At 52.2% G+C, this 23,877-nt stretch overlaps 1 protein-coding gene across 2 annotated transcripts; it reads right to left on the bottom strand.

Moving 5' to 3' along the window:
• Window positions 1-4,849: 4,849 nt before the first annotated feature.
• Window positions 4,850-11,095, bottom strand: TLX1 (T cell leukemia homeobox 1). Of its 2 annotated transcripts, none has more exons than XM_033066436.1 (3): window positions 10,627-11,095; window positions 8,795-9,032; window positions 4,850-5,464 (listed from the first exon to the last, which is right to left on the bottom strand). In XM_033066436.1, exons 1-3 carry the CDS (start codon window positions 11,093-11,095, stop codon window positions 5,242-5,244), a joined length of 930 nt encoding a protein of 309 aa, XP_032922327.1. In that variant the 3' UTR covers window positions 4,850-5,241. The 2 variants fall into 2 exon arrangements, with proteins under 2 accessions (XP_032922327.1, XP_032922328.1); XM_033066437.1 differs by having other exon boundaries at window positions 8,795-8,996.
• Between the last annotated feature and the right edge of the window lie 12,782 nt (window positions 11,096-23,877).

Genomic DNA, 23,877 nt, shown 5'->3' with positions numbered 1-23,877 from the left:
AAGCAGAAAGGCGAAGAACAGCTGAGCTGAGGGTAAGTACTGAATTTCCAGCCCCAGGGAAGTGCAGGGCAGGGGAATCTCTGAGCCTCTCTGCAGCAGAGGATCGCACACCTTCAGCACACAGAGGTTTGTCTGGGGCTGATGTGTGACCTGCACTTACAGAGCCGAAAGCTGCTGAGGCCAGCACCACGCTTGCCACAGCTAGCTGCAACAATAACAACAACAGAAAACCAAACCCAAACAAAAACAGAAGAAAGCCAAAAATTATTTGCTTCACTTGAAAAAATCTAGATTATTCTGGTGCTATCACAAAAAAACCAAGCTAACACGATTATTTGAATACAGTTTTAGGTGTGACTTGAATAAATGTATAGAATTAATTGAAAACAACCAGTAACAAAGAGTTTCCAATTAGTGGAAAGGAATAGGGGAAAAACTTCTGTCCTAATCTTAGATAAGTGCTGACCCATCAAACAAATTTCCTACAGTTATGGAGACAATAGGAATAATTTAAGGAATATCAAAATTCCGGTTAGCTGCACAAACAAAATATCTGAAAAAACCAATCTGGTGTGACTCCAACAGAAGTTTCTTCTGATAATCTATAGCTTTGTGTGCTTTTTTCTTCCCTTAATATTTGTTTTTAAAAACCTACCTTTTTCCCCCCAAATTTAGAAAATTTTCACCCAGGATAATTTGATAATTCCAAATGTTATTTCACAAATGTTTTTAAACAAGTGGCCATCAAAGCTGACCGCTACACAAAGAAATCAGTGTCACTCAGCCAGTCTGCTTCTGGCAAGGGGAAAAAAAAGGTTAATTCAAAAAGTTCCAGCTGTCCCAGAACCCCAGAGAGGAATGGCTTTTTACTGTAACCCAAACAGCTTTCAGCAAAGCTATTTTCGGTTTTGTCAGTAAGTTGGTTTGGGTTTTTTCCCCATCTAGCCCCGAGTGTGTGTGAGCCTGCCTTGGCGAGGAGGGGCTGCCTCCGCGGGAATGGGCTCCTGCTGCCGCCGTGCTGAGACAGCAGCCCGGGTTTAAGCTTTTTTTTAGTGTGTTGGTTAATCAGGAGCACATTCAAAACCACCAGTCAACAGTCTCGGTGAGATAATGAAAATGATCCTGCATTTGGGTGTTTGTGGGGTCAGTGCCTCTTTTCATTATCAATTTTACAAACCATATTAGAGGACATGAACACTCGCCTCAGTCTTTCTCCAGCAAATGCCACATACAGGTGACTCTCACTGATGCTGCTGCTGCTGCAGCAGAAATAACTTTAAATACGTAACAAATGCCACGTAGATGGGGTAATGCAGCCCAAGAAAAGCTGCATGTGGTACTCATGCAGAAACTGGGGTGTGCACATACTGCAGGGATCCAAAGGGCTGGCCCGTGCTGAGCGTAAGTGCAGCTCTGCTCAAGGTGGAACACTCCAGCAAAGACCCATCAGCCTTTTCCTGGGCCATCCTTCAGCAGAGATAAACCCACTGATCGTTGTTTGGATGACTCATGTGCTCAGCTAATTGGCTAAATGGGGGCCAGACCTCTATTCCCTCCTGCTCTCATCGTTTGCTGAGCTGGGACCAAACCCAGACAGCCACAGCCTATCCCACAGGGCTTCGTCTCCTCCTGCTCCACACAGATGTTTAATGCTCCAGTTGCACACGCAAAGACAGTGCTTTCCCCCCTCCAGATTTCACCTTCAAAAGCTCAGCACATCCAACCCAAGGAATGATAGCTCTCGATCCCTGGCAGTGCTGTGGGTGTGAGACGAGCACAACCACAGTGCAGTCCCCTGTGGTGCCCTATGCCTTCAGCTTCAGGCATTACACAGGCTTTCCCCCTCCAGACCAACCTCACTCTACCTTGGTCTGCATTTTCTAGATACAGACAAAGAGCGGAAAAACATTTCTCCCTGACTCCCATTTCATGTTTGGGATTTGCTTTATTTTGAGAGCAAAGGAAGGGGGAAATGACTTTCAAGGCATCTTAATGCAATTTTATTCCTGCTCCCAAATAAGTATAATACAAAAAATTAAATCAGCCTTCAATGTGATATGGATGGCCCCAGGATACAGCTGAGGTGATGTCAGTCTACAAAACATAACATTATGTGTCATTGTTTCATGTCATTACTTATTGATTTAATTCCATCATATTTCAGACAACTTTTATTGTCTAGGTACAAATCATCATATTAATAACTGGAAGCACATATGCAGATATCAAAAACACCTTCTGCAACTAAACCAATTTTTAAAATGAATCCAAGAGAAATATTTTAAGAGAAAACCCCTCCAGAAGCAATTTTTCCAGGGACAAAAAAGACCAAGCAACTGTTTTTCTGGCTCCAATATAACATATGGCCACATTTCATACTGAGATTCCTTTTTTACTGTTTTAATTTTGGTCCTATTTTTTTTTTACAGGAAAGATTGATGGGAAAAGGGGGAGTCACCATTTTGAAAACAAGGTATTGCTAAATTTTCTATCTAAACATATTCCCTCGAATGTGTGTTATCATGTGTTCAACTTCACTGGGGAACATTTTGGATTATGAATTGAATAAATTATGATCTTAGAATTAAATCTTAAAAGACTGATGTGTCATAATAATAAAATAGAAAAAAGTATAAATATAAACAGTATTATTATTATTTTATGGTTGGTGCTTTTTCCTATGCAGAAACCCTGAAAACAAAAATATACACTGCAATAAACAGTAAACCATTAAAGATTTGTACACAGCAATGCCTCCTGAAGGATTTTAACTTTGTAGACCAAGCTGGGTGTGTGTTAAATAACAAGCTTAATCAGAATTTAAGAAATCTGACTGTAGTATGAAACAGAATTAAAATTAAAGATTTCCCTGAAATTTATACTGGAAAAAATATAAATTGTTTTATTTTAGTATCATCTCTGAAAGATATTTCCAAAATATGCATGTTCCCGAGTTTCATATTTTCCTGTGTTTTATCAATTTTTTCTTTTTCTGGTGTCTTTTCTTTCCATTGCTGCAGATGTTTCTCTTGTTCTAGTACACATTGGACTGCAGAATGGGAAAATCCTGCAGCACCGTAAATTTTCAGCCCAGTCCTACAAAGCAGATTTTGGATGAAGTAGGCTATTCATATGCCCCCCTAACAAACTCCCCAACAATGCTTCACCCAGAGAAGCCTCCCAGAGCACTGTCACCCACCAGGTATCAAAGGCTTGGGGTATTTTGTTGCCCCTGCTCGTGGCTGCCTGCCCTCCTCAGTCGTATTCTCCAACACCCTTTACTCAGTAATTCCCAGTGCTGGAAGGAAACACCAGACTGAAGGCAGCCACTGGGCTGGGAGTCTCCCCCAGGAAAGCTGATGTGAGTATTCCCAATAGTTTGATTTTCCTCTGAGAAGGGTTTGCCAAGCTGGAGACAAATCCTGCAGCAAGGCTGAGTACAAACGGAAAACAGTGTCCCCAGAATAAACTCCTGTGAGATTGTCTCTAAAATGTACTCTTGCATGTTTCCTCATATTCAAATTCCCTTCTCCATATTCAGTTTCAGACAAAAATATCTGTAGATCTGCCTCAGCTCAGGTGAGACCTCATTCCAAGAACTTATTCAATAAATTATTCCACGAGTTAAAGGCTGAGTCCCTGCCACCCACTGCCCAGTCCCTGCCACCCCCAGCAAGCCCTCCAGAAAGGCTTCAATTAAAGCAAGTGCCAAATGCACTGCTGGGTTGAGGCCTGAAAATGTTTATAGGACCAGGGATTAAAACACCGCATATTACACCTGGAGCTTCCAAAGCCAAGTGGACCTGAGCAAAGTCAAATGGAAATGCTAACCCTATTTTCATTAAAAAAAAATAGCACAGGCTTCAGCAGTAGTTGTGATATGCTGTCTCCTCTTGGGGAACTAATAGACAGGGAACAGCAAGGCTTTAAATGATTTATTCAGTACCCTGGAGATTTTTTATTTTCTTTTTCATTTCCACATAAATTACACAAGCACTTTATAAAATGAATACACATAAAACACCTTGTAAGTGCATAACTTAAAAAAGAAAACAACAACAAAAAGCAAACAAACGAATGCCTTGAAAAATCTCACTGAAAATAGGTTTTCTGGTTGGTTGTTTGTATTAGCTGCTTAAATTGGCAGCGCTGTTTAAGATTGTAAGTAACTGAAAAATATATACTGTTTATATATATTTATATCTATATATTCCTGGCATTTGCTAGAAGTGCTTTGTTTAATTGTCTCTCATTCTCTTGGTACAATTAAAAGAACACTAAGTTAAACAGCTGAGATTGAAATTGGATTTTTGCTGTCAGGAACTGCCTTCTAACAGGAAATTGATAAAATAAAACATTGGACAATATTTTGCAAATTATATGGAAATATTCCATGGAAAGAAACTGCATTACCCCCACAAATTGCCACCCAAGTCTTCTCGTTATTAAAATACTCGCTGATGGGCACAGAGTCCGTGGCAGCCAGGGACTGTTTGGGCTCTTCATACAATTGAGATATCATATTTACCGTCCTCAGGAGTCTGTCAGATCCTTCTCTTGTTCCCCACCTCGCAAGAAAAAATTAATGAAAAAGGGGAGGAGAGACAGCGAGGTGAGATCTGAAGGGTTCCCATCTGGCACAAGCAGAAATTGCTGCTGTTTCCTCCATTTGTTGCATCCCCGAACGTCTCCGGTGCGGGCGACCCAAGGAGGCTCACAGCAGAGACGTGCTTCCCAGGGAGCCTCCTCCTTTTCTTTCAAACCATCGGTTCAAAACATATATGTACATATATATATACATTTATGAATATATATATATGTGTATATATGGATATATAAGGGTGTACACAGAATTAGCACTGCTGCCAGAAGAATCCTAAGGAAGTTTTCCTCTGTCCCAGCTGGATGAACACCGGCGGCTGTGTCTGTCAGGAATGGGCTTTTGTCTGGCAACACGTCAGCAAGTTCAGGGTCGACACTGGAGACTTTCAAAAGAACAAAGGGGTTGGGGGGAGGTGAGACAGCATTGCTGCTCCACCAACTCCATGGCTGAGGAGAGTTTTTGGGGTGGCTTTCCTTCTTTTTGTTCCTTGTGGAGGGTTTCCCCAGCTGGATACATAGGATGCATGTGGCCAGAGGATCAGGGTTTCCAGCCCTCCTCAGGGAGGAACAGAGCTGCTACATGTCCGACCAAGGATGCCTTGTGCCAGCAGGTGTACGTGCCACCAGTGGGTGCCACACTTATTCACAAGCAGAGGCGACAGTGGTGACACTGGTGATCTTGGTGGAGTCATCAGACCAAGGCTGCAGATTCTGGAGGGCGAAGAGAGAGGAGTTGTGGACACAGATGGGGTCGGCTTGGATGGGCTGGTTGATGGTTTTTTGGAAGGCTTCCTGCTGCAACTGCATGAGGATGCGGTTTGCTTGCTGCCGCTCAGCCTCCCGCTCCTCCGCTGTCTGCCTCCTAGGAGAGAGGGAGCCATTAGGGGGGCCTGGGGAAGAAAAGGAAGGGTTTCTCCAGAGAGATTAAGTTGTGCTGGGTGCTCGTGATGTGGGAGGGCACGGGTAGGAAAGGAGGGTGCCTTGCCATGGCTTGGTCCCACATTCCCTACACAAATGGCCAGTAAATCCCATAAAATGGTCTGGTCTGTCTGTCTTACTGGCCTTGGCAAAAATTACCCTCATCAAAGAGAGCTGGGAGCAGTACACAGCTCTGGATTACTCTTTGCCCACAGGAAAAAAAACAAACATAGGCAAAACACCTGAAGCGTCACAAAACAGCATTGCAAAAGTTGCAATCCCCTGAAAACATGCTCTGGTCTGACAGCAAGAGCCAAGCCTGCAAAGCCCCAGGAAGAAGCATGGAACAGGATGGGGTGTGACAGTGACTGGCAGTGCCACACAGCTGGGAGATGGAAGTGTCACCCTGCACATCCCCTTCCAGCATCCAGGTTTGCCATCTTCTCTGCCACACTGCAGTGACCAGCTGAGAGGTTGGATGAAGGCAAAAACATTCCCACGGCAGGCAGCAAAATTTCAGCTAAACACTAGAAACAAAGTTTTTAGCAGTAAGAAAAATAAATGTGCAGAATATACTATCTGGAAAGGGTGAATAACATCGGTCTTCAGAAGAGTTTGGACATGTCTGCACGGTATGACATCAGCAGAGGTGATCCCCAAGGAGAGGGTGTTAGGGGGTCAGAAGGGATTCTTTCCAGTGTTGGTTGGGCCCTGGCTCTGGGAGCCTGGGAGCAGAGAATGGAAAAGGTAGAAACAGCCTGAATCCTCTCGTATCGACAATGGAAACTCCTCTCCTGCTTGCTTGGATGACAGGTCAGTCCAAAGTCTGCAGCTTGCACTTACCTCTACTTCACCTGGCACTTCTATTGATGTTGCTGGGAAAACCTGGGAGCAACTCACAGTGCTGGTCTCAGGATGATTCCCAAAGCATCCTCTCCCCCCCTCACACCCCCAGGCTCAGCTGACATCCTCTCAGCAGCTTCAGTAGACCAGTGACACAGGAAATGGCAGCTTTTTAATTTAGCAACTCAGAGGGATGTGAGATGTCTCATCCTCTTTGGTCATGGGAATTGGAAGTGGCATCTCTGATCTCCACAGTGACATCTCAGAGCACAGGGCAGAGGGTCCCTGGCTCCCAATGGGGAAGCAGGCTGGGGCTTGGATGCCAGCAATGGGCCTCTGGGCACCCAAGCCTCCAGACATGTGGCCAGTGTTCCCTCCTGGGAGCAGGTAGCTCAGGGCACAGTCCCTGTTCCAATCACTGTGTCAACATCTCACATCAGACATCCTGGGAAGAGCAGGCTCAGAACTGCACCAGCCGAGGGAGCAGCTTGGTCTCTGCCTTAATGAATATTTAATGACTCCCTGCACAATGAGGAGACACTCCAGGAGGAGGGAGAGACCCCCAAGTTCAGGGTTATCAGGAGCACCACGGCTGTGAGGACCTTGCTCCCCAGTATCTCCCTGCTGCAACCAGCTGGTCTAGTCATGGATTCAGATCAGAATTGGATTTCCAGGTTCATACCTACCTGGAAAGAGCTGTGTCTACAGCAAGAGCCCAAATCTGAGGAGGGGATCACACAGCCACCCCACTCCAGTGGAGACAACTAGGCAAGGGGCAGGGACAAGACTCTTCCCCCCAGTCTGCATTCAAGCAGTTAAATTGCTCAGAGGTCTTATAGCAACTCTCTTTTCTTGGATACTTCCCACTGTCTCATGCCAAGCCTGCAGCAGCTAATTCCAGCTCCCAGTGCCCCAGGAACCACACAGAGCCCACTGCCCAGTGCAGGGGCCTGAGGCAGTAATTCGGGTATGCTATCAGCCAGGGACACCCACATCTTCATCACAACACCCAGCAGACACAGATGCATACAGAGAGAACTTACATGCCTGTGTCCCTCTGGCTCAGGCCAGATCTCCCATGTCTAATATTACAGCTGAGGTCTGGCTGCAGCCTTTCCCTTAGGCAGAAGTAGGATTTTGTTTCTCTTTACCCAGCTATTTTTTGTAAAACACGTGAATAGGTTTGTATCCTCTGCACCTCTGCCAAAAGAGGCTGAATTTAGCCAACAGACGCAAAGAGTATTGACAGATGGATTTGCCTCACTTCCTTAGGAAACCTGGTTAGAAGACACAGCTGACCCCGTTTTGCAGGCCACAGCAGGATTGTTCCTCCTCCAGGATTCTGTTTCTGGCCAACAGAGATCACTCCAGACAGAGACTTCCTAACAGTTGGGGAACTGTGCTACCATGGATTCTCTGGGGAAGAACTCTCTAGTTGAGGATTCACACACCCCCTTACTTTCACGTTTCTTGACTCCCATTTCTTACCCAACCTCAGCACACTCTGGCAATCGCTGTTCTATTAACCCTGGGGAAGACTCTGGGGAAGCCCTTTCCCCCATTCTGAATAACCTGCCTGCCTGCCCTCCAGCAGTCAGTGCTCAGCACCCACCTTCTCTGCTCTCTGAGGCAGCTCCCCCTTGCCCATCGCTTTCCGCCTCCATGGGAGGCCTGTCCCCAGCCCAGGCGGGAGATGTTCTCAAGGCTGGGGTGCTTCCCCTCGGGAACATCCCAGGAACGTGCGGCTTGGGAGGGGCTGGGCCACTGCGATGGAGCCCTGGAGGCTCCTTGTGAGCCCAGCCTTCTCTTCCTCTCCGGCTTTACCGGCACGCCCGACAGCAGAACAAAAAGAAAGCGTTTGGGCAAGGAGGCGCCGCGAACCCCGCGGGGACGAAAATCTCCGTGCTGAGCAGAGCCCGGGATTCCGACAGCCCCGGGCCGGGGGCTCCCGCACGCTGCTGCCGCAGACAGAGGCGCGGGAGCCTCCGCACCCTCTGGTGACACTGACACACATTCATCCCCGTGGCACACCCGCACACGTTTTCGCACGCAGGTCCGGTGTGCACACACCCTGTAATACACGGCCCGCACCACGCCACGCTCGCTGTGTTTTGCACTCGCAGCCCCGTGCATGCTCGCAGACACAGACACACATAGATACACACACACTGCGTGCGGGAACACACGGCACGCGTGGCCCTCGCACTGACCGTGCATTACACACGTGTGCCCTGGTTGCACACAGGCCCGCAGCTGTGCACACACCACATACACACACACACACACACACCGCTGTGCATGCACACGCACGGGAACATTCCCACTCACACGGGGCTTGCACGCCTCTGCGCCGCCATCAATGCTCCTGGTAGAGCTTGGCAGCGAGATCTGTTCCCCTCGGACTGCCCCATCGAGACCCCCGGTCCCTCACCTCCACTTGGTGCGCCGGTTCTGGAACCAGGTCTTCACCTGGGCGTCCGTCATCTTGAGGGCCTTGGCCAGGGCAGCGCGCTCGGCCGAGGCCAGGTATTTCTGCCGATGGAAGCGCTTCTCCAGCTCGCAAATCTGCAGGCGGGTGAAGGAGGTGCGTGGCTTCTTCTTCTTGGGGGGCGTGCGGTTCTGGTAGGGGTGACCTATACGGCGTGTTACAGTGAAGGGTGAGAGGGCCACTGGGGGGGACACGGGAGGAGGGGGGATGAGAGGCAAAGAAGCAAGCAGCGACACATCAGCAGAGGGGCTCCGGCTCCCGGCCGCCGGGCTGGGGACCACCCCCCACCTCTCCGAAGCCACGGCTTTCCCGCCGACACCCCCGCACGAGCTACAGGAACTCGGCGGCGGCCCCGCGTTCCGGGAAGGCCCGGGGCCTTTCCTGGGCGCTGCGGGCACCGGCCGGGCACCGCTCGGCTCCGGCGGAGGGGAAGGTGGCCGCTTGCCCGGCCAAGTGCCTGCCGGGGAACGGGGGGTCAGCAGCGGCAGCCGGTCCTGGCGCCGGGCCGGAGCTCCGCTCTCCGTGCCAAGCGGGCTCGGGATAATTTCGTTTAGGCGCGGCGGTAACCCCATCGGCCCCGGCCTCACTGCCTCGTACACGGGAAGTAAAGTCTCGAACTGGAGATCGAAGTTGCGATTTGTTGTTCTGTTCGTTTGTTTTGTTTTGTTTTAAATATATATGATTTTGGTTTGGTTTTTTTTTTCCCCTAACCCCACAAAAAAAATCATTAGTGAAAAATCACATTGTGTCTAAGCCAGCAACAAATTGAGTGAAATTCACCCAGGTACCTGCCAGGGGAACAGCCCGTTCATCCACCCTCGGCCGTGCCCGAACCCAGCGCCATCGGGTCGAAATTAAAAGGGAACTTTCAAAAATTGGGCCTCGGTTTCCGCCCTGGGGAAGAGGCGCTGATTTTTTCCCGTTGTAATTTCGTTCCTTTTGTTTGTTTGCTTGTTTGCGTCTTTTTAAAATTTATTTCTTTTAGTTGTTCACGTTTTTACTTTGTTAGTGCCGAAAGACGAGTCCAGCTACACCTGGAAAAGGTGGTGAGGCCGAGAACAGGCTCTAGCCCGAGCTCCGCTCTGCTCGGTTCTGCAAAAAGTCCCTTTTGGTGGGGAGAAAGGCTGAGCCGAAATCCGGAGCCGGGGAAAGCCAGCCCTGTTAAGGAAAGCAACGGGACGGCCTTCGCCGACAGGGCCGGGGCCGCCTGTCTGCCTTTCTCCGGCCGGGCCGTGCTCCCCAAATAACTCTCGGTTTTGAAGGAAAGTTTCCCCGGGTGTTGGCTCGGGCGGCAGGGATTGGGCAGCCGTGCCCGGAGCTCGCGGGAGGACATGTGCGGAGTTTACCATCCCTTTTCCTCCTTGCCCACTTTTGCCGACCCGTATCGCGGGGAAAAAAAATAAACGTAAAAAACCTACACCAAACTAATAAATAAATTAATTTAAATTATCTAAAACAACAACAACAAAAAAGCAACCTCACATATACAAACAATCAAACCAAACAAAATGTCAAAACAAACAAACAAAAGGAAACACAACTCATTTAGAGGGGACTGAGTACGCCTCATTTCCCACCCTCTCTGGCTTTCGGCCTCCTGCCGGACCAACTTCCCAGAAGAGCCCCGGCTGCTTTCTCCACCCGGCCGGAGAGATCCCCGGCTGGATCCTGCGTGCCCCTGTGGGCACCGGTAGCGGCACCGAGGCCGGGCGGCGGGGGAGGAAGCGGAGCAGCGGGAGCAGAGAGAGAAGGGGGGTCCCGGTGGCGCAACTCACCTGTGAACCTGTCTTTTGTGTACCGCCTGTTGCTCTCCATCCAGGGGAAGGTGAGCCCCGTGAGGCTGTTCATGCCGTTCACTGCTGGCACGGCGGCGGAGAGTGGCTGGTGGACGCCGCCGGCCACGGGGCGATGGGCCGGGACGCGGATCACCCCACCGGCCGAGCTCAAGGTGTTGCCGTTCATGCTCACCGCCATGTTCACGTTGTAGGAGCCGGGCAGGCCGCCCATGCTGCAGGAGGTGCCGGTGTAGGCGCCGGCCGCGCCGCCGCTCGCCCCGTAGCCACCCGTGACCGTGTTATAGGCGCTGCCCACGATGCAGCCCAGCCCGTAGTCCGCCGAGTCCTGCAGCCGCGGGTGCGACACCATGCAGCTGCCCGGCTCCGACGTGTTGAGGATCTGGTCGATGCCGAAGCTGATGGGCTCGGCTTGCCCTTGGTGCAGGTGGTGAGCCCCGAGGTGCTCCATGCCGCCGCTCGTGCACCGGGGCCGGACCTCACCCCGGGCAGCCCCGAAACCGGCAACGGGGCCGCGCACAGCCGGGGCACGCCGGCTACGCGCTCAGTCCCATAGCACGACGGCAGAGCACCCCGAGAAACGCCAGCAGAGCCGCGCAAGGCCGGGACACGGCAGCCACACGCTCAGCACGAAGACACACCAGCACAGCCATGCGCAGCCCAGGTACAAGAGTGAAACACCCCCGCAGCCCGGGACGCGACAGCCGTGCCCAGTGCAGGACACAGACACTGGTGACACAACCGCACCAAACACACCCAACAGCTTCCAGGAGCGGAGACCGACACCCCTGCCACGCACACTGGTCCCGGTCCGATGAGACCCAGCACCCCCAGGTACCAAGACACGTCAGGAGCCTCTCACCCAGGACACACAGACGTACGCACAGACACACAAGGGTGCCCCGGGGACCCCTCGCTGCGGCGGGCAGTGGGGAGCCGGGAGCCCCGCGGAGCGGAGCGCGGCGGATTGTGAGTGCGATCGCCCGCCGCCCCGCTTGCCCATCAATCACCCTACCCAGGGCCTACTGCTGCAGGCCCTCACTCTCCATTGGTTGGATGCTGAGAGCAGCCCAGTGAATGACAGCAGAGAAGAGCACACAAGAGGAGTTTCTTCTTCTCCAGCCCCTTCTCGCACCCCCACCACAAAGGAAAAAAAAAAAAATTAAAAAAAGAAAAAAAATCACCGCCCGTCTCGGCCTTATAAAGTGAGCGCTGGGTGAGCGCAGGGCTTTGGCGGGTGAAATAGTGGCTGATACCGCGCGGCAGAGAGGGGAATTTTGGTCCCGGAGTTTGTGGCCGTAGACTGCTGGGAAGGGGGATCCTGGCTGCCAGCCCCCGTCGGAGAACAGAGCGTAGGCTGCGATTCCCAAGAGCTGCCGCTCATCCCGAGCGAGGGCTGAAGCCAGAGGATCCCTTTCTGGTGAGGTCCCAGACACGCCGTGCCCCTTTGTTCCGGAGGGTGTTCTCAATTTCAAAAGTCAGCACCTTTCAAAAAGCCGCGGAAAAGGCGGCTCTCTCACCACCAGACCCCAGAGCAGAGACACGGGGACGTTGAGAAGGGAACCGCACAAGCGCCAGGACCCCTGGAAGGGGTGTGATGGGGGGAGACGAGGGGCTTCTGGAGATCACTTCCCCCCGGAGACCCGGGGCGGAGCTCACTCCCCCGGGACGATGGAAGGTCCCAGCTGCTCCCCACGGGGCAGCGGACACCGCTGACGGGGCACCCGCCACTGCTGTCCCCGCCGTCTGCTGCCGCCGTCCCCTTCCGTGCGTGCCCGCGGGGAGACGAGTGTTTTCTTTATTTTATTAAAAAAAAAAGAAATCATTTTATATATATATATATGTGTGTGTGTCTGTGTGTGTGTATATATACACAATTATTTTAAAAGTTTAAAACAACATGAAAATTAAACCCGCTATTGCAATTTCTGTAAAACTTGTGGCCCTGGCCCGTCGGTGCCTGCTCCGCATAGCCGGGCCGGGGCAGAGCCGCCGATGGCACCGGGCACTGTCTTCCTCTTGAATCCGCCCTCCCACGGCTGCCGACCGGCACTGCCCAGCGCTCCCGGCCGCGGGGCCAGGGTTTTGCCCGATAGTTTGTGCTCTGCCCCTCTTATCCTTCCCACTACGGGCTAGGACCGGCCCTCCAGGCCCCCTCCTCCCTGGCTGGGGCAAAGGCTGCCCTTCCTGTCTTCAGCTTGCCCGTGGTTTAGAGTCCGCAAGGGACCGTGGGGACCCCACAGGACAGCCTGCTCTGGGGTATCTCCCATACAAAACAAATGGTGCTGACATGGAAAGTCGCGTCTGTGCACTCAGGTACACCTCACTCATCACCAGCTCTATCATCCAACCCTTATCCTCACACTCCCAGTGTTGCACACAAGCTCACAAACATTCTCCTGAGCTCACAGGCACCCATGCTCACAGTCCCACACATTCTCTTGCTCACACAGCTACATTTGTGCATTTATTCAAACGTCCCCACACACTCACAGTTACAGCCCCCTGCACACACACAAGTTGTGACACAGGTTCTCATTCACACCTTCACAGCTCTTAGTATTCACAACCACAGTCACTTCCACAGCAGGCAGTAACACACCACAGTCCCGTGTGTTCAGACACCTCCAGACACTCACACAATGGCACACCAATGCTTGTGGGTTCCTGCCACCCTCACCCAAGCCACAACCCTGCTGTGATACCCCGAGATCCGTCACTATCACCACACCCACCACCACAGCCCCACACGGGAAGGCTGTGGAGACAGCGGGCGGCGGCAGCAACCCAGAGCCGCCCCTCGGCCCCGTGCCCGGCTGGTGCCCAGCCAGCCTGCCCCCACCACCACCCAGCCCTGCCTGCCCGCTGGGGTCGGGTTTCCCCCCCCTCCCAGTACCTGCCTCAGTTCTTGACTTCTGAACTCTTCAGGGAACTCGCTGGCGCCAGCTCCATCAACCAAAGTCCTTGTGGTTAGGAGGAGCTGGGAGAGGAGGGAGGGAGTGAGGGCTGGGGCCAGCCGGGGCCGGGAGGCTGCCCTCGGGCAGGGGGCCTTCTTGTCCCACAGGACTGCAACTGCCTTTCCCCTTCTTCAGAATATGCCTGAGCTTCTTCTCCTGCCCCTTGTCACACAGGAGATGTGGGGCAGAGCCTGCCCTGAGCATGTCAGGTTGTCTCTACAGGAAAGCAATACCACGCCAGTCCTGCACAGTGCCACAGAGTTCCCTGCCAGTGAGCTCTGACATCCAGAGGGACCCAGATCTACTGCCAAGTCCTGAGACCCAGGAGATTCTCCCCCTCCAGTAAATAACACAGCTGCCTGATGCTGCTTGCACATCCCAAAGGCCTCAGTTGATGCCAGGAAAAGCCTTGGCCTCCCCTGTGCCAGGGATCCCCCAGGCTGAGCAGATGCCAAAGGCCCCAGAGGGACTGGCCTTGAGAAATCACTAGGTCACCACCAGTGATCCAGTTTGGTTAGTGAAGGTCACAGCCCCCAGCTGCTGAGCCAAGGTAGAGGCTTTGGGGCAATAAAACTTGCCAGGAGACAGATTACAGGTAAATCAGAATTCCTTCTGTCCAGCACTCAGCGAGGACAAAGGAGAAGAGCAGGCAGGGCTAGGTCCTAACAGGGATACAACATTTCTGGGAATTTTTGATGAGTTTGGGACGATGCATAGCCCTAGGATTTATTCTCTGCACAAGCCAGACTTTACTTCATTCTTGAGAAAGCCACAGCTCCTGGCATTGGAGGTTTGGGCACTGCGCATCTAAGCTCCAGGACAACACCCAGTTCGGATATTCCAGTTCAAATTGCTCCTGGTCTCAGTTTCCCCTTAGGCTCTTCAGGGCTGTGGCTTGAGCAATACTATAGAGCACGAGGTTCTGGAAATGTCCTGTCAATTAATATACGGTTTTTCCTCTCTAATTCTGAGGCTAAAGAGGCAACGCTGCAGGCTCACACACTAAGACATGTCAGGGTCAGTCTTGGTGCTTTCAGGTTCACATCCCAACAGGAGAGTCTACAAGGACCAGCACCTACTTTGAGATGCATCCAGTGATCCCACAAATGGATCCCTGGGGTGCCAGAAGCACTTCAGCCCAGCTGTCTCTGCCCGAATCTGCAGTCAATATGCTTCCATTTTCTGAGGGCTGAATTTGCCACTCTTTGCTAGGACTCTAAATGCCAGACTCTGCAAAAATAATTCAGGTATCACACTCTAGGCAGAGCACAGGGAGACTGACATTCCCAGATGTTTGCCCAAACTGCTGCTTTAGTTCTTAGTTCTTCTATACAGAGAAATCCTATTTTGCAGGAAACACCAGTAAGCTGAATCACACCTCCTTGGAGGCAGAAGAAAGTCTCCAATGCAGGAGCTGACACATGCACTAAGTTGCTGCAAAATTCATACATTAAGGAAGCCCAGTGTCCTTGGTCTCCACTTCTCCAGAGAATCTCACCTCCTTCAAGTACCCACAGCCACTATACACATTCCTGCAAGCCTTGAAACTTTTGTACCCCTTCACCCACTCCAAACAGCTGCTGGGACAAGCTCATTTCCAAAATGGTGTTTTAATCCTGCCTCAGATGAGGGTTGAGGACCCAGTATCCATGCTAGGAAATTACAATTGACATGAGGGCTCTTCCTGATGCATAAGGCTCTCCCTCCCCACGAAGTGCCCAGGGATCCTTTCTCAGGTTCTCTCATTGATCGTGTGCATCTGCCTCCTGCTAGCAGAGAGGAGCAGCCCAACCAGGGCCTGACCTCCACCCTCCACTCCCCTTTTTTTCTGCCTTGCTGTCTTGCCGGGGTTCCTCTTGGTCCCTGAGCTCCTTTGCAGCTCGGGGCTCCCGGGAGTTCGGCATCACAAGCTGCCTCTCTGCCTCGCAGCTGCTGGCCGGGACACCGCTGCGAAATAGAAGCCCTCCTGAGGGGAAGGGGACAAAAGTGGTGTGTCTGGGACCTTGGCAAGATCCCAGCAACGCCCATCGGGATCGGCCCGAAAACTGCACTTAGAACAGTGCTTCCCGGAACCTTTAAAATTATCTATATTGCTGAAAAGAGAAGGCAGGTGTGCGGCAACAAACACCCCTCAGCAGAAGGGTGCGCCCCGACTCCTTGCCTCCCTCACTTCTCTGCGACGGGGCCTCCCCCAGTTTGGGTATTATCCATCTTTCTGCTCCATCACTTCCCGCAGCTCTTTCCCTCCCGTCGCGGCTCCTGTGAAATCCATTACGGAGAATGTGCCGGTGCCGGTGCCGGTGCCGGTGCCGGGGCGGGCTCGGGCTGCTCACGGGGGCTGGCGGGAGAGCTCCGGGGCCAAGACAGCCCCGTCGGGCCTCTCTGGTCTCTCCCTGGGCCAGAAGCCGCGGTCTCCGCTGCCGTCGGGGCTCTACCCCTCAGCATTGCTGCCCGCACTAAGTTATGCCGCAAGTGTCACGACACTCGCCGATAGCGGAGCAGGACGATCTCACACCAACCAGCCGGGTCCCCGAGGGGACGAGGCCTTCCCAACGGGAAATCTCGTTTTCCGCGGCTTCCACCGAGCCCGAGCCCGCACGGACGGCGGCGGCTTTTCCCCGGCCCAGGGTCCTCGGGAAGGGCGGCCTGTGCTTCCTGAACGTTAAAAGCAATTAACACCATTTGGGGAATTTTTAATTGCTCTATAAAGCACGCTGTAAATAATTACTCCCAGCTCTGTTGATCCCTCGAATACGCACTGACAGTTGTAATTTATGGCTTTGGAAACGTGGTCCCGTGCATTCAGCATAACTCCTTATTACAGTAATGACTTAGCGCCGCTGCACTTAATGAGTATAAAGTGCCCGGCGCAGCGGGAGCCGCAGCATCTCACGAACTTCGCCCGCAACGATATTTCTCCCCTTTATAGTTACAAACGACCGAGGGGCTACGAGTTAATACGGCGGGGAAGGAGCGGCGGGGCCGGCTCCGCGCTCTGTCAACGACATCTCCCGGGGCAGTAGTTATCTACCAAAAATAAGTGTTTAGAGCAGTCCGCAAAGTGCCCCTTCAGCCTCCTGTAGACACTGGCTTCTTGGAGAAAACGGGTTCAGCAGAGGGAAGTGCGGGGTCACCGCTCATCGCACCTGTGGGCGCAAGGAGCGCGGGTGCCGTGGAGCCCGAGGGACCTACACCTTCCCTCTGCCTCCCACCTCTCGCTGCCTTGGGCCTGACCAGCTCCATGCAACAGGCCGGGGGTCTCTGGTCCTTACGGATCGTCCCCAGACGGGGGTACCCGCGGAGGGGAGGAAATGGGGTGGTGGCCGATGGGGGCCGCCGTGCCCGCCGGCGCCCCATGAATATTCAATGTCGCCGGTTGCCGGAGGAGCATCTGCCAATAAATTATTGGTCCTGCGGCACCAGCCCTTCTCTCCACCGTGCAGAAATGCGTGTAATCCCATTAGCCCCGTCCCCTTGGCCACCCGCCCCTCACCAGCCCCTCTGTAATGAACGGCGTCTGGCCGCCATCCCCGAGGGCAGCGACGGCAGTGGGGGACACCGGGGGTCTGTCCCGTTATTAACTCACAGTTTAATTACACTCTCCGTGACAGCAAGGGAGCAGGCGTGGGCTGGTCACCCGCGTCCCTCCGCCGCCTCCCCCTGGGTCTCCCCTACTCCGGAAACTCTGTTCCCGGGGACAGCCAGGCCCTTCGCGACATTGAGGATGGCAGTCGTGTTATGGCCCGATCCTGCGGCTGCCCCTCACCCACGGGGGCCGCTCCCCGCCGCCGGCCCCGGTGCCGGGCAGCTGCCCTGTTTGCTCGCCCGCCGGGAAAGCGGCGGTCTCTTTGTCTCCCACCGCCCCGAGCCTTAGGCCTTTTCCCCATCAGACAAAGTCCTGTTTTGCCAACAGATTTGTGCTTTTCCCCTCCCGGCCCCCCCATCTTAAAAGCCGCCCTCGGGGGCAGGGGCGCAGGCAGCTCCCAACGGCGGGCAGGCGGGGAGCGGCCCGCCCTGCCGGCTCCGCTAACAGAGTAGCTTTCACTAATGAATGGGAAGATCCGATAATAATGGTCTTAATTATTGCAAACATTGTTACGGGCTTAGCTCTAAAAACCTCAAAACCCTCCTCGGTAAATCCTCGCGTTTGTTTGTTTATTTCCTCTCTCTTTTCCCCTCCCCGAGGTCAATTAGTAGGCAAAAAGCAAATACAAATTATGGCAGAACCAATCGGTGAACTTAAATCTAATTTGCTGCTGTTTGCACTAGCTTTTGGAGAGGAGTGCCGGGCAGGGGGGGCCGCCCCGTTTCCCCCAGGCAGCTGCCATACAGGTGGGTGGCTGCGGGGACGAGTCCTTGCCCTGCCCGCGAGTCCCTTCTGTCCCCGAAGTCAAGACTCCGATGAGTTCAGGCGTTTTTCCTTATTTACATTTGTCTTTTTACAAGTGATTCGTATATGGGCCGAAATATCTGATCTGTAAATAAAGAGAAAATATTTTTCTACATAAGAAAAGTACAGACAAATTCCAGCACCATAGATTATGATTTAGAGTAATTTTTAACCTAAGGATTTTTTTCTTGACGTCTACATACTGTATGCAATCGAAGTTAGCATTTGTGAAGTTTTTATACCATTTATTTTATGACATTTTGAAACGTAATTTTTGCAATTAACAGCTGGCAGGGGAAAAATTCCTATCAAAGGACTACCCTGCTCACCATTTAACTAAATAATTTCTGCACCTAAACTCCTTGCTGGCGTTAAAGAATACATACAAATTCTGTCAGAGCACTTAAAAACTTTCTGCAGCACTTGTCGTTTGCAGCACAGGTATTAGCCATGGCATAAAATCGGGGAAGTGATCTAGAAATAGGACATCACGGGGGTTTTCAAACCCTAAGTCTCCCCTCGTGGCACCGCCTGCTCCCCGCGGCTAAAACGCCCAGCGAGTTCCGCCCGGGGACCGATGCCCGGCATGGGGAGCGCAAAGGATTATCTGTACTTAAACACGATTGGCCATTGACGCAAAGAGCAATCTCCACACTTGCAAATTCAATCAATTATTTCCAGTTTTCACTTTCGTATTAAGTGTCTTTTCCACCTGTAATTCGTTGTAATAACCAGTGCTACAACCTCTCGATTCACCAAGTGACCACGGGGAGAGGTCAGAGCCGGCTCCATCCCAAAGGTTTTGCAACTGCAGAGTGTTTCCAACTGCCCAAGTGGAATGCCAAAAATCACCTTAGAGAGATCAGGACAGAAAACAAACATTAAACACGGTGTGTAAACATAAATCGGGAAGGACAGTAGGTGAGACCAGTTTCCCAGTTCCGTGCACATCACCAATGGCTTTGAATTACCAGTGCCGACAGGATCGGGGCTTGCGAAAACTGACTGGTTTGTGTTATTGCTCCCTTCACGACTTCCCGGAGGGGGAGTTTCCGGGACCCCAGAAGGGCCCACAGTTCCTCGGTGGCCGGTCAAGGTCACCCACGGACACTGGGGGTAGGAAGGGACGAGGGTTTTTGTAGGTGAGGAAATGAGCTGTGATTTCCGGGGAGGAATACTTCAGCGCTCCGATAGAACGGAGCTATCCGAGGCATTGTATAATCTTCCGAGCTTTCTCCTTTCCCTAAAGCATGCCCTGCGAAACAGGGACAACTTCCAGCAGCTCATCCTCTGCTGCAATTTTCCCCCAAATCTGCAAGTGGCAGGAGCTGAGGCTTCAGAGATGGAAGGGAAGGTGCCTGCACAGATCTGAGCTCACAGGGTCGAGATGCTGCACCCCGGGCAAGACTCCTCTCCTCAGCTGCTGCTGACAGAGAAATGCGTGGAGATTTCAGTCCTAGGAGAAATCCTGATCCATCTTCCCGTTGACAGGGGAGCATCCTCAGAGCCGAGCCCCAAGTGCAGTCTCACCAAAGAGCCTCGCAGGTCCAACCAGAAATAAAAGCCAACGCAAGGACGCGAGTGAGCTCACAGCAGGATTTGCAGAGAGGTGCTGTGAGAGCTCAGGGGTCCGACACAGCCTAGTGCAAAACCCGGGTCCATTCCCCAGCCTCACTCATTTCCAAGAGCAGCTCAGCAGCAAAGTTGAAGTTTTGACAGGGCACTGAACCTGCTGCAAAGTAAACAGCAATTTTGACATCCCCTTCATCCTTCCAGCATGTTTTTCCCCCTTTTTCCCAGGACTTTTACTGCTCATAGGAGATGAGTCAAGACATTTCCTTCTCCCCTTTCATAAATATTGCATCTCCCAAATGCAATTACCAAGGGCGAAGCAACACAAGTGTTTGCTAAATAAGATTATGTGATAATGTATTTTATGCCTGTGCTGTGACACCAGACAATCCCCCTATTAATAACAGCTCAATGAGATGTGGAAGTTCTTAACAGGGTGCTTTGGGGGATTGGGAATTTTTTTTTTTTTAATTTTTTTTTTTGCACCAAGGGAAAGGCAAGCACAGTACCATGGCATCAGTTGTAAGGGAGGAAGAGCAATTTCGGGCACCAATTAAAAAGCAAGTGGAGCTGAAAGCAGCCCAGATAATCCAGTTGTTTTGTACATAACACACAGACTGGCTAGGGGTCCTGCTAACAGGGTGTAAATCTCTCACAGACTTTCATAACGCAACTGGCCTGGAGAGGTTTGTGCACATTGCCACGGTCCTGTGAATGAATTAGTGCCTGACTATTTTGGGGGCCCTGGAGGTTTACCAGAAGTGCTCTGTGCCAGCCCACATATCTCAAACTGTTAATAACAGGCAGAGTCTCACCTCTCCCTGGGAAAAGACAAGAGCAAGAAAAGCAATAACGAAAAATACCCCTTGGTTCAACTTCCCTCAGCTGGAATAACAGTCAAAATATCCCAATCAAAGCTCTCCTCTGATGATCTCCAGCTCTCACCTTTATCTGCTTGTTTTTCCTTTTCTCCAGTGGCGACGTCCATCTGCCAACTTCTATTGACCCGTCCATCCCTTGTGGTCTTCTGCCTCTCTCATATGACTCTCCTTGTGTCTCTTTGCATATGGCCAAAAGTAACTGGGGATGATGGCTGCCCAGCCTGGCACATTTAGATGTGACCCCTATTTAGGAAATCATTTGAAAACTCTGTACTGCAAAGCCCAGGCTTTCTCAGTGGCCCCCAGTCCCAGCACCCACAGGTTAACATAAAACCATCAGCTCCCAGGTGCATCCACCTGCACAGACCCAGCAGCCCCACGGTGCCTTTGCAAGACACCAGGGGAGACACAGCAAATTGCTTGTGCTGAGCTGCCCACGGGGCATCACGCTGAAAGTGCGAGCAGCCCGGGGCATCCAAGTCAGGGATTTCCCTATGAACCTTTTCTGTTCAGCCCTTGAACTGACACAGGTCCCTCCCAGAGTCTCTGGCCAGAGCTTGGTCCTCTGGGTGGCAGGGCCATCATCCCATGTTGATGCAGACAGGCTGATACATGAGTCCTTTGCCTTCTTTGATGCTTCCAGGGTAAATTCCTCCAGAGTCTGCAAAGTTTGGCTCTCTATTTCACATTAGCACTAGTTTGTAGCTGCCCTCTGGCCCCTGGGGTGGAAGGTCAATCCTTTATTTACTTAGTCCCTCACTTAGTTCATCTGCAGCCCTCTCAGTGCTTTGGATAATAGGCACAAAATGGGCTGCTAAGCTGCTCTCTGGCCATGAGCCTGCACTCCTCAACTCCTGTGCTGTGCAGAAGTGTGTTGCATTCTGTGGATGATACCACTGCCACACAGCACAGCAGGCTGGGCAGGCAGCAGCTCTTTCCTACACAGGAGCATGATCTGATTCAGCACGGGATGAAATGAGGGGCACACATGCTTCCAAGCACTGGCATGCCCGGGCTGAAGATCATGAATGGCATGGGATAATTATATCCCTAACATCACACCTGTCCTGGCAGCTCCTGCATGGTGGTGTCTCTAGAGCTGCTCTTTGCTGCCCTGTAGAACAGCATTGTCTCTGGACACTGCAGTAGTCTGGTGCCGCTGCCCTCTTGGAGTGACTCAGTTCCTGTCCTGAGCCCATCAGATGCTGCTGCACCTGCGAGAGCTTCATCAGGCAAAGCCAGAGCTCTGTGCTGAGCTGGGGAATGTGCCAGCTCCAGGCTCCATGCCCAGCACAAGCACCAGCTCCCTGCTGCCAGGGCCCTCTCTGCTGTTAGAGCATGCCCAGGACAAGGGAGCCTGATGGATCCCAGCCATGTCCTGGACCCCCCAGGATGGCTAATGGGGGGACTCAGACAGAAAATTTCCCAGACACAGAGAGGTGCAGATCAACAGGCCAGCTACAGTTCCCCAGGTGCAGCTGGCCACAAACCCAGTAGCTTTCAAACCTTGTCTGCCTGCATGAACCCAGAGAGTGGCACTGGACACAGCCACCACTGAGCATCTCCCTTTATTTGGGATGCTGCAGCTCACTGCGGTGCAGCTGAGCCTGACCTCAGGTCCCTGTTGTCTGCAAGTAACATCAAACCAAAGTAATCAATAGTAGCAAATAAGATGTATGAATAACTAAATTGTTATCAAACCATTACTATTTAATATTATTCATATTAAAAGGGTAAATTAAAGTACTTCTCAAACACATCCACATGTGTGCTGGGTTTGGGCTCAATAGGCAGATGGGAGATCTTGACTCTCTCAGACCATGTACCAGGTGTCTGCACAGGAGCTGGGATACAGTCTTGGGTTCCACCCTCTCCAACATCAAGGGACTCGTGGTGCTGGTGCAGGCACTGCTGACTGCAAGGAGTGGAGGTGTTTTCCAAGGGTCAGCCAAAAGCAGAGACAAAAGGCGTTTCCTTGAGGACTCCAGGCGCTGGGAGGGAAGCGTGCCCTTTGCCTGGGTGCACCAGGCTGGGTGTTTATTCAGGTCCTGCAGAACAATGCTGCAGCCGGAAAAACAACCCCCCCTGCCCCAGGCCCAGCTGGAGGGGCTGTGTGTGCCCCCCTGAGCTCGTCCCCTGGGTGGGTGAGCGGTGCCTTGGCTCACAGCCATGCTGATCATGTTTGTCACCACAGGGGCCTTTTTATTTTTTTAAATCTTTTGGTTTCCGTGCTCTCCCAGTGCTTTGGATGACAGGAAGTAGAGCTTCTTGGAGACAAGATTGGGGATTTGGGGAGTTTCAGGCTGGGAGGGAGCACAACCTCATCTGTCCTGAATTCTCACTGCAGCCCATCCTCCTGCTGCAGAAGTGCTGGCACACGCTCCTGGGAGCCTGGCTGCACCAGAGTACCTCTGCAGCAGGGAAATTGCCCCTGTCCAACAACTGAGACCCTGCTCTTGGGATCCCAGCAAGCCCCAGAGCTGGATGCAGTGGCAGGAGGGGAAGGAGGAATGACGGCAGCCAGTGCTGTGGTCTGCGGTTCAGCCAATGCAGACTTCCAGAGGGCAGAGGCTTCTCAGGACACCTACAACCCAGGGATGTGGGGTTTCAAGGCAGCACTAAGCTAAGCTCTAACATCCACCACACAGCCACCTTTCCTGTGCAGCCAGAAGTCAGCCAAATGGGAGCAGAATTGCTGCTGAGGGTTACAGAGCCAAGGCTGAGCCGTGCCCAGCATTTAGCAGAGCTAAACTCTCACAGCAGTGGCATTTTTTATCAGCGGGAGGATGCTGCAAGGCAGTGATCAGCCTCTGGACTGAATGCTCCGGTGTTCCCTGAGTGAGATGTGTTCCCACTTTGATTGCATTACAGGATGTGACAAGCTGATCCCTGCCAGGAAATTAATGAGCCCCAAACACCTTGCTCATCCATCACCACTCCAATCAGCTACTTAACACTCTACCCACCCCAGCCACACACCCAGCGCTGCTGGTCACTGAGATCCTGGAAGCTTCACTTTCCAAGGACCTAATGCTGCTGCCAGGCTGCCAAAGGGCCCAGGCCACCATCAGGCCAGCACATCCCAGCTCTCCTCACACCCCAGCAATGTCAGAGTGCTGACCTCTCCCTCCAGGCTGTTCTGTCTGACCAATGCCTGTTTTCCCTGCCCATTGCCCATAGGAACCCCTGAGGCCATCACAGTCCTCAGTACCAAAGCCATGGGGAAATGCCCTGACCACCAGCAAACTCAAACCTCATATTTAGCAACGATTGGAGTAGGTTAACATAGAGCTGAAAATAAGAGTAGAAAACTTGGTGGGCTGGAGAGGTGTCTCTTCATCAAATTAGATCAGCAAATTGGTGAAAAATTTGTAGGAAAGTGAATTAAAGTGGTTTATCATATAACAGTGGGGAAAGCATTGTCCCAGGGCTT

The sequence above is a fragment of the Catharus ustulatus genome, chromosome 8 (genome assembly GCF_009819885.2).
Source record: "Catharus ustulatus isolate bCatUst1 chromosome 8, bCatUst1.pri.v2, whole genome shotgun sequence".
Lineage (NCBI taxonomy): Eukaryota > Metazoa > Chordata > Aves > Passeriformes > Turdidae > Catharus > Catharus ustulatus.
This window is presented reverse-complemented; position numbering and strand designations above follow the sequence as displayed.

Bases quoted from the DNA above. Each gene is read 5' to 3' on its own strand.
- TLX1 (XM_033066436.1), bottom strand. From the start codon at position 11,095: ATGGAGCACCTCGGGGCTCACCACCTGCACCAAGGGCAAGCCGAGCCC. The intron at 9,033-10,626 runs GTGAGTTGCGCC...TGTCCCCCCCAG, and splicing joins CACAAAAGACAGGTTCACAG to TGGCCCTCTCACCCTTCACT. The intron at 5,465-8,794 runs GTGAGGGACCGG...CCTCTCTCCTAG, and splicing joins AACCGGCGCACCAAGTGGAG to GAGGCAGACAGCGGAGGAGC.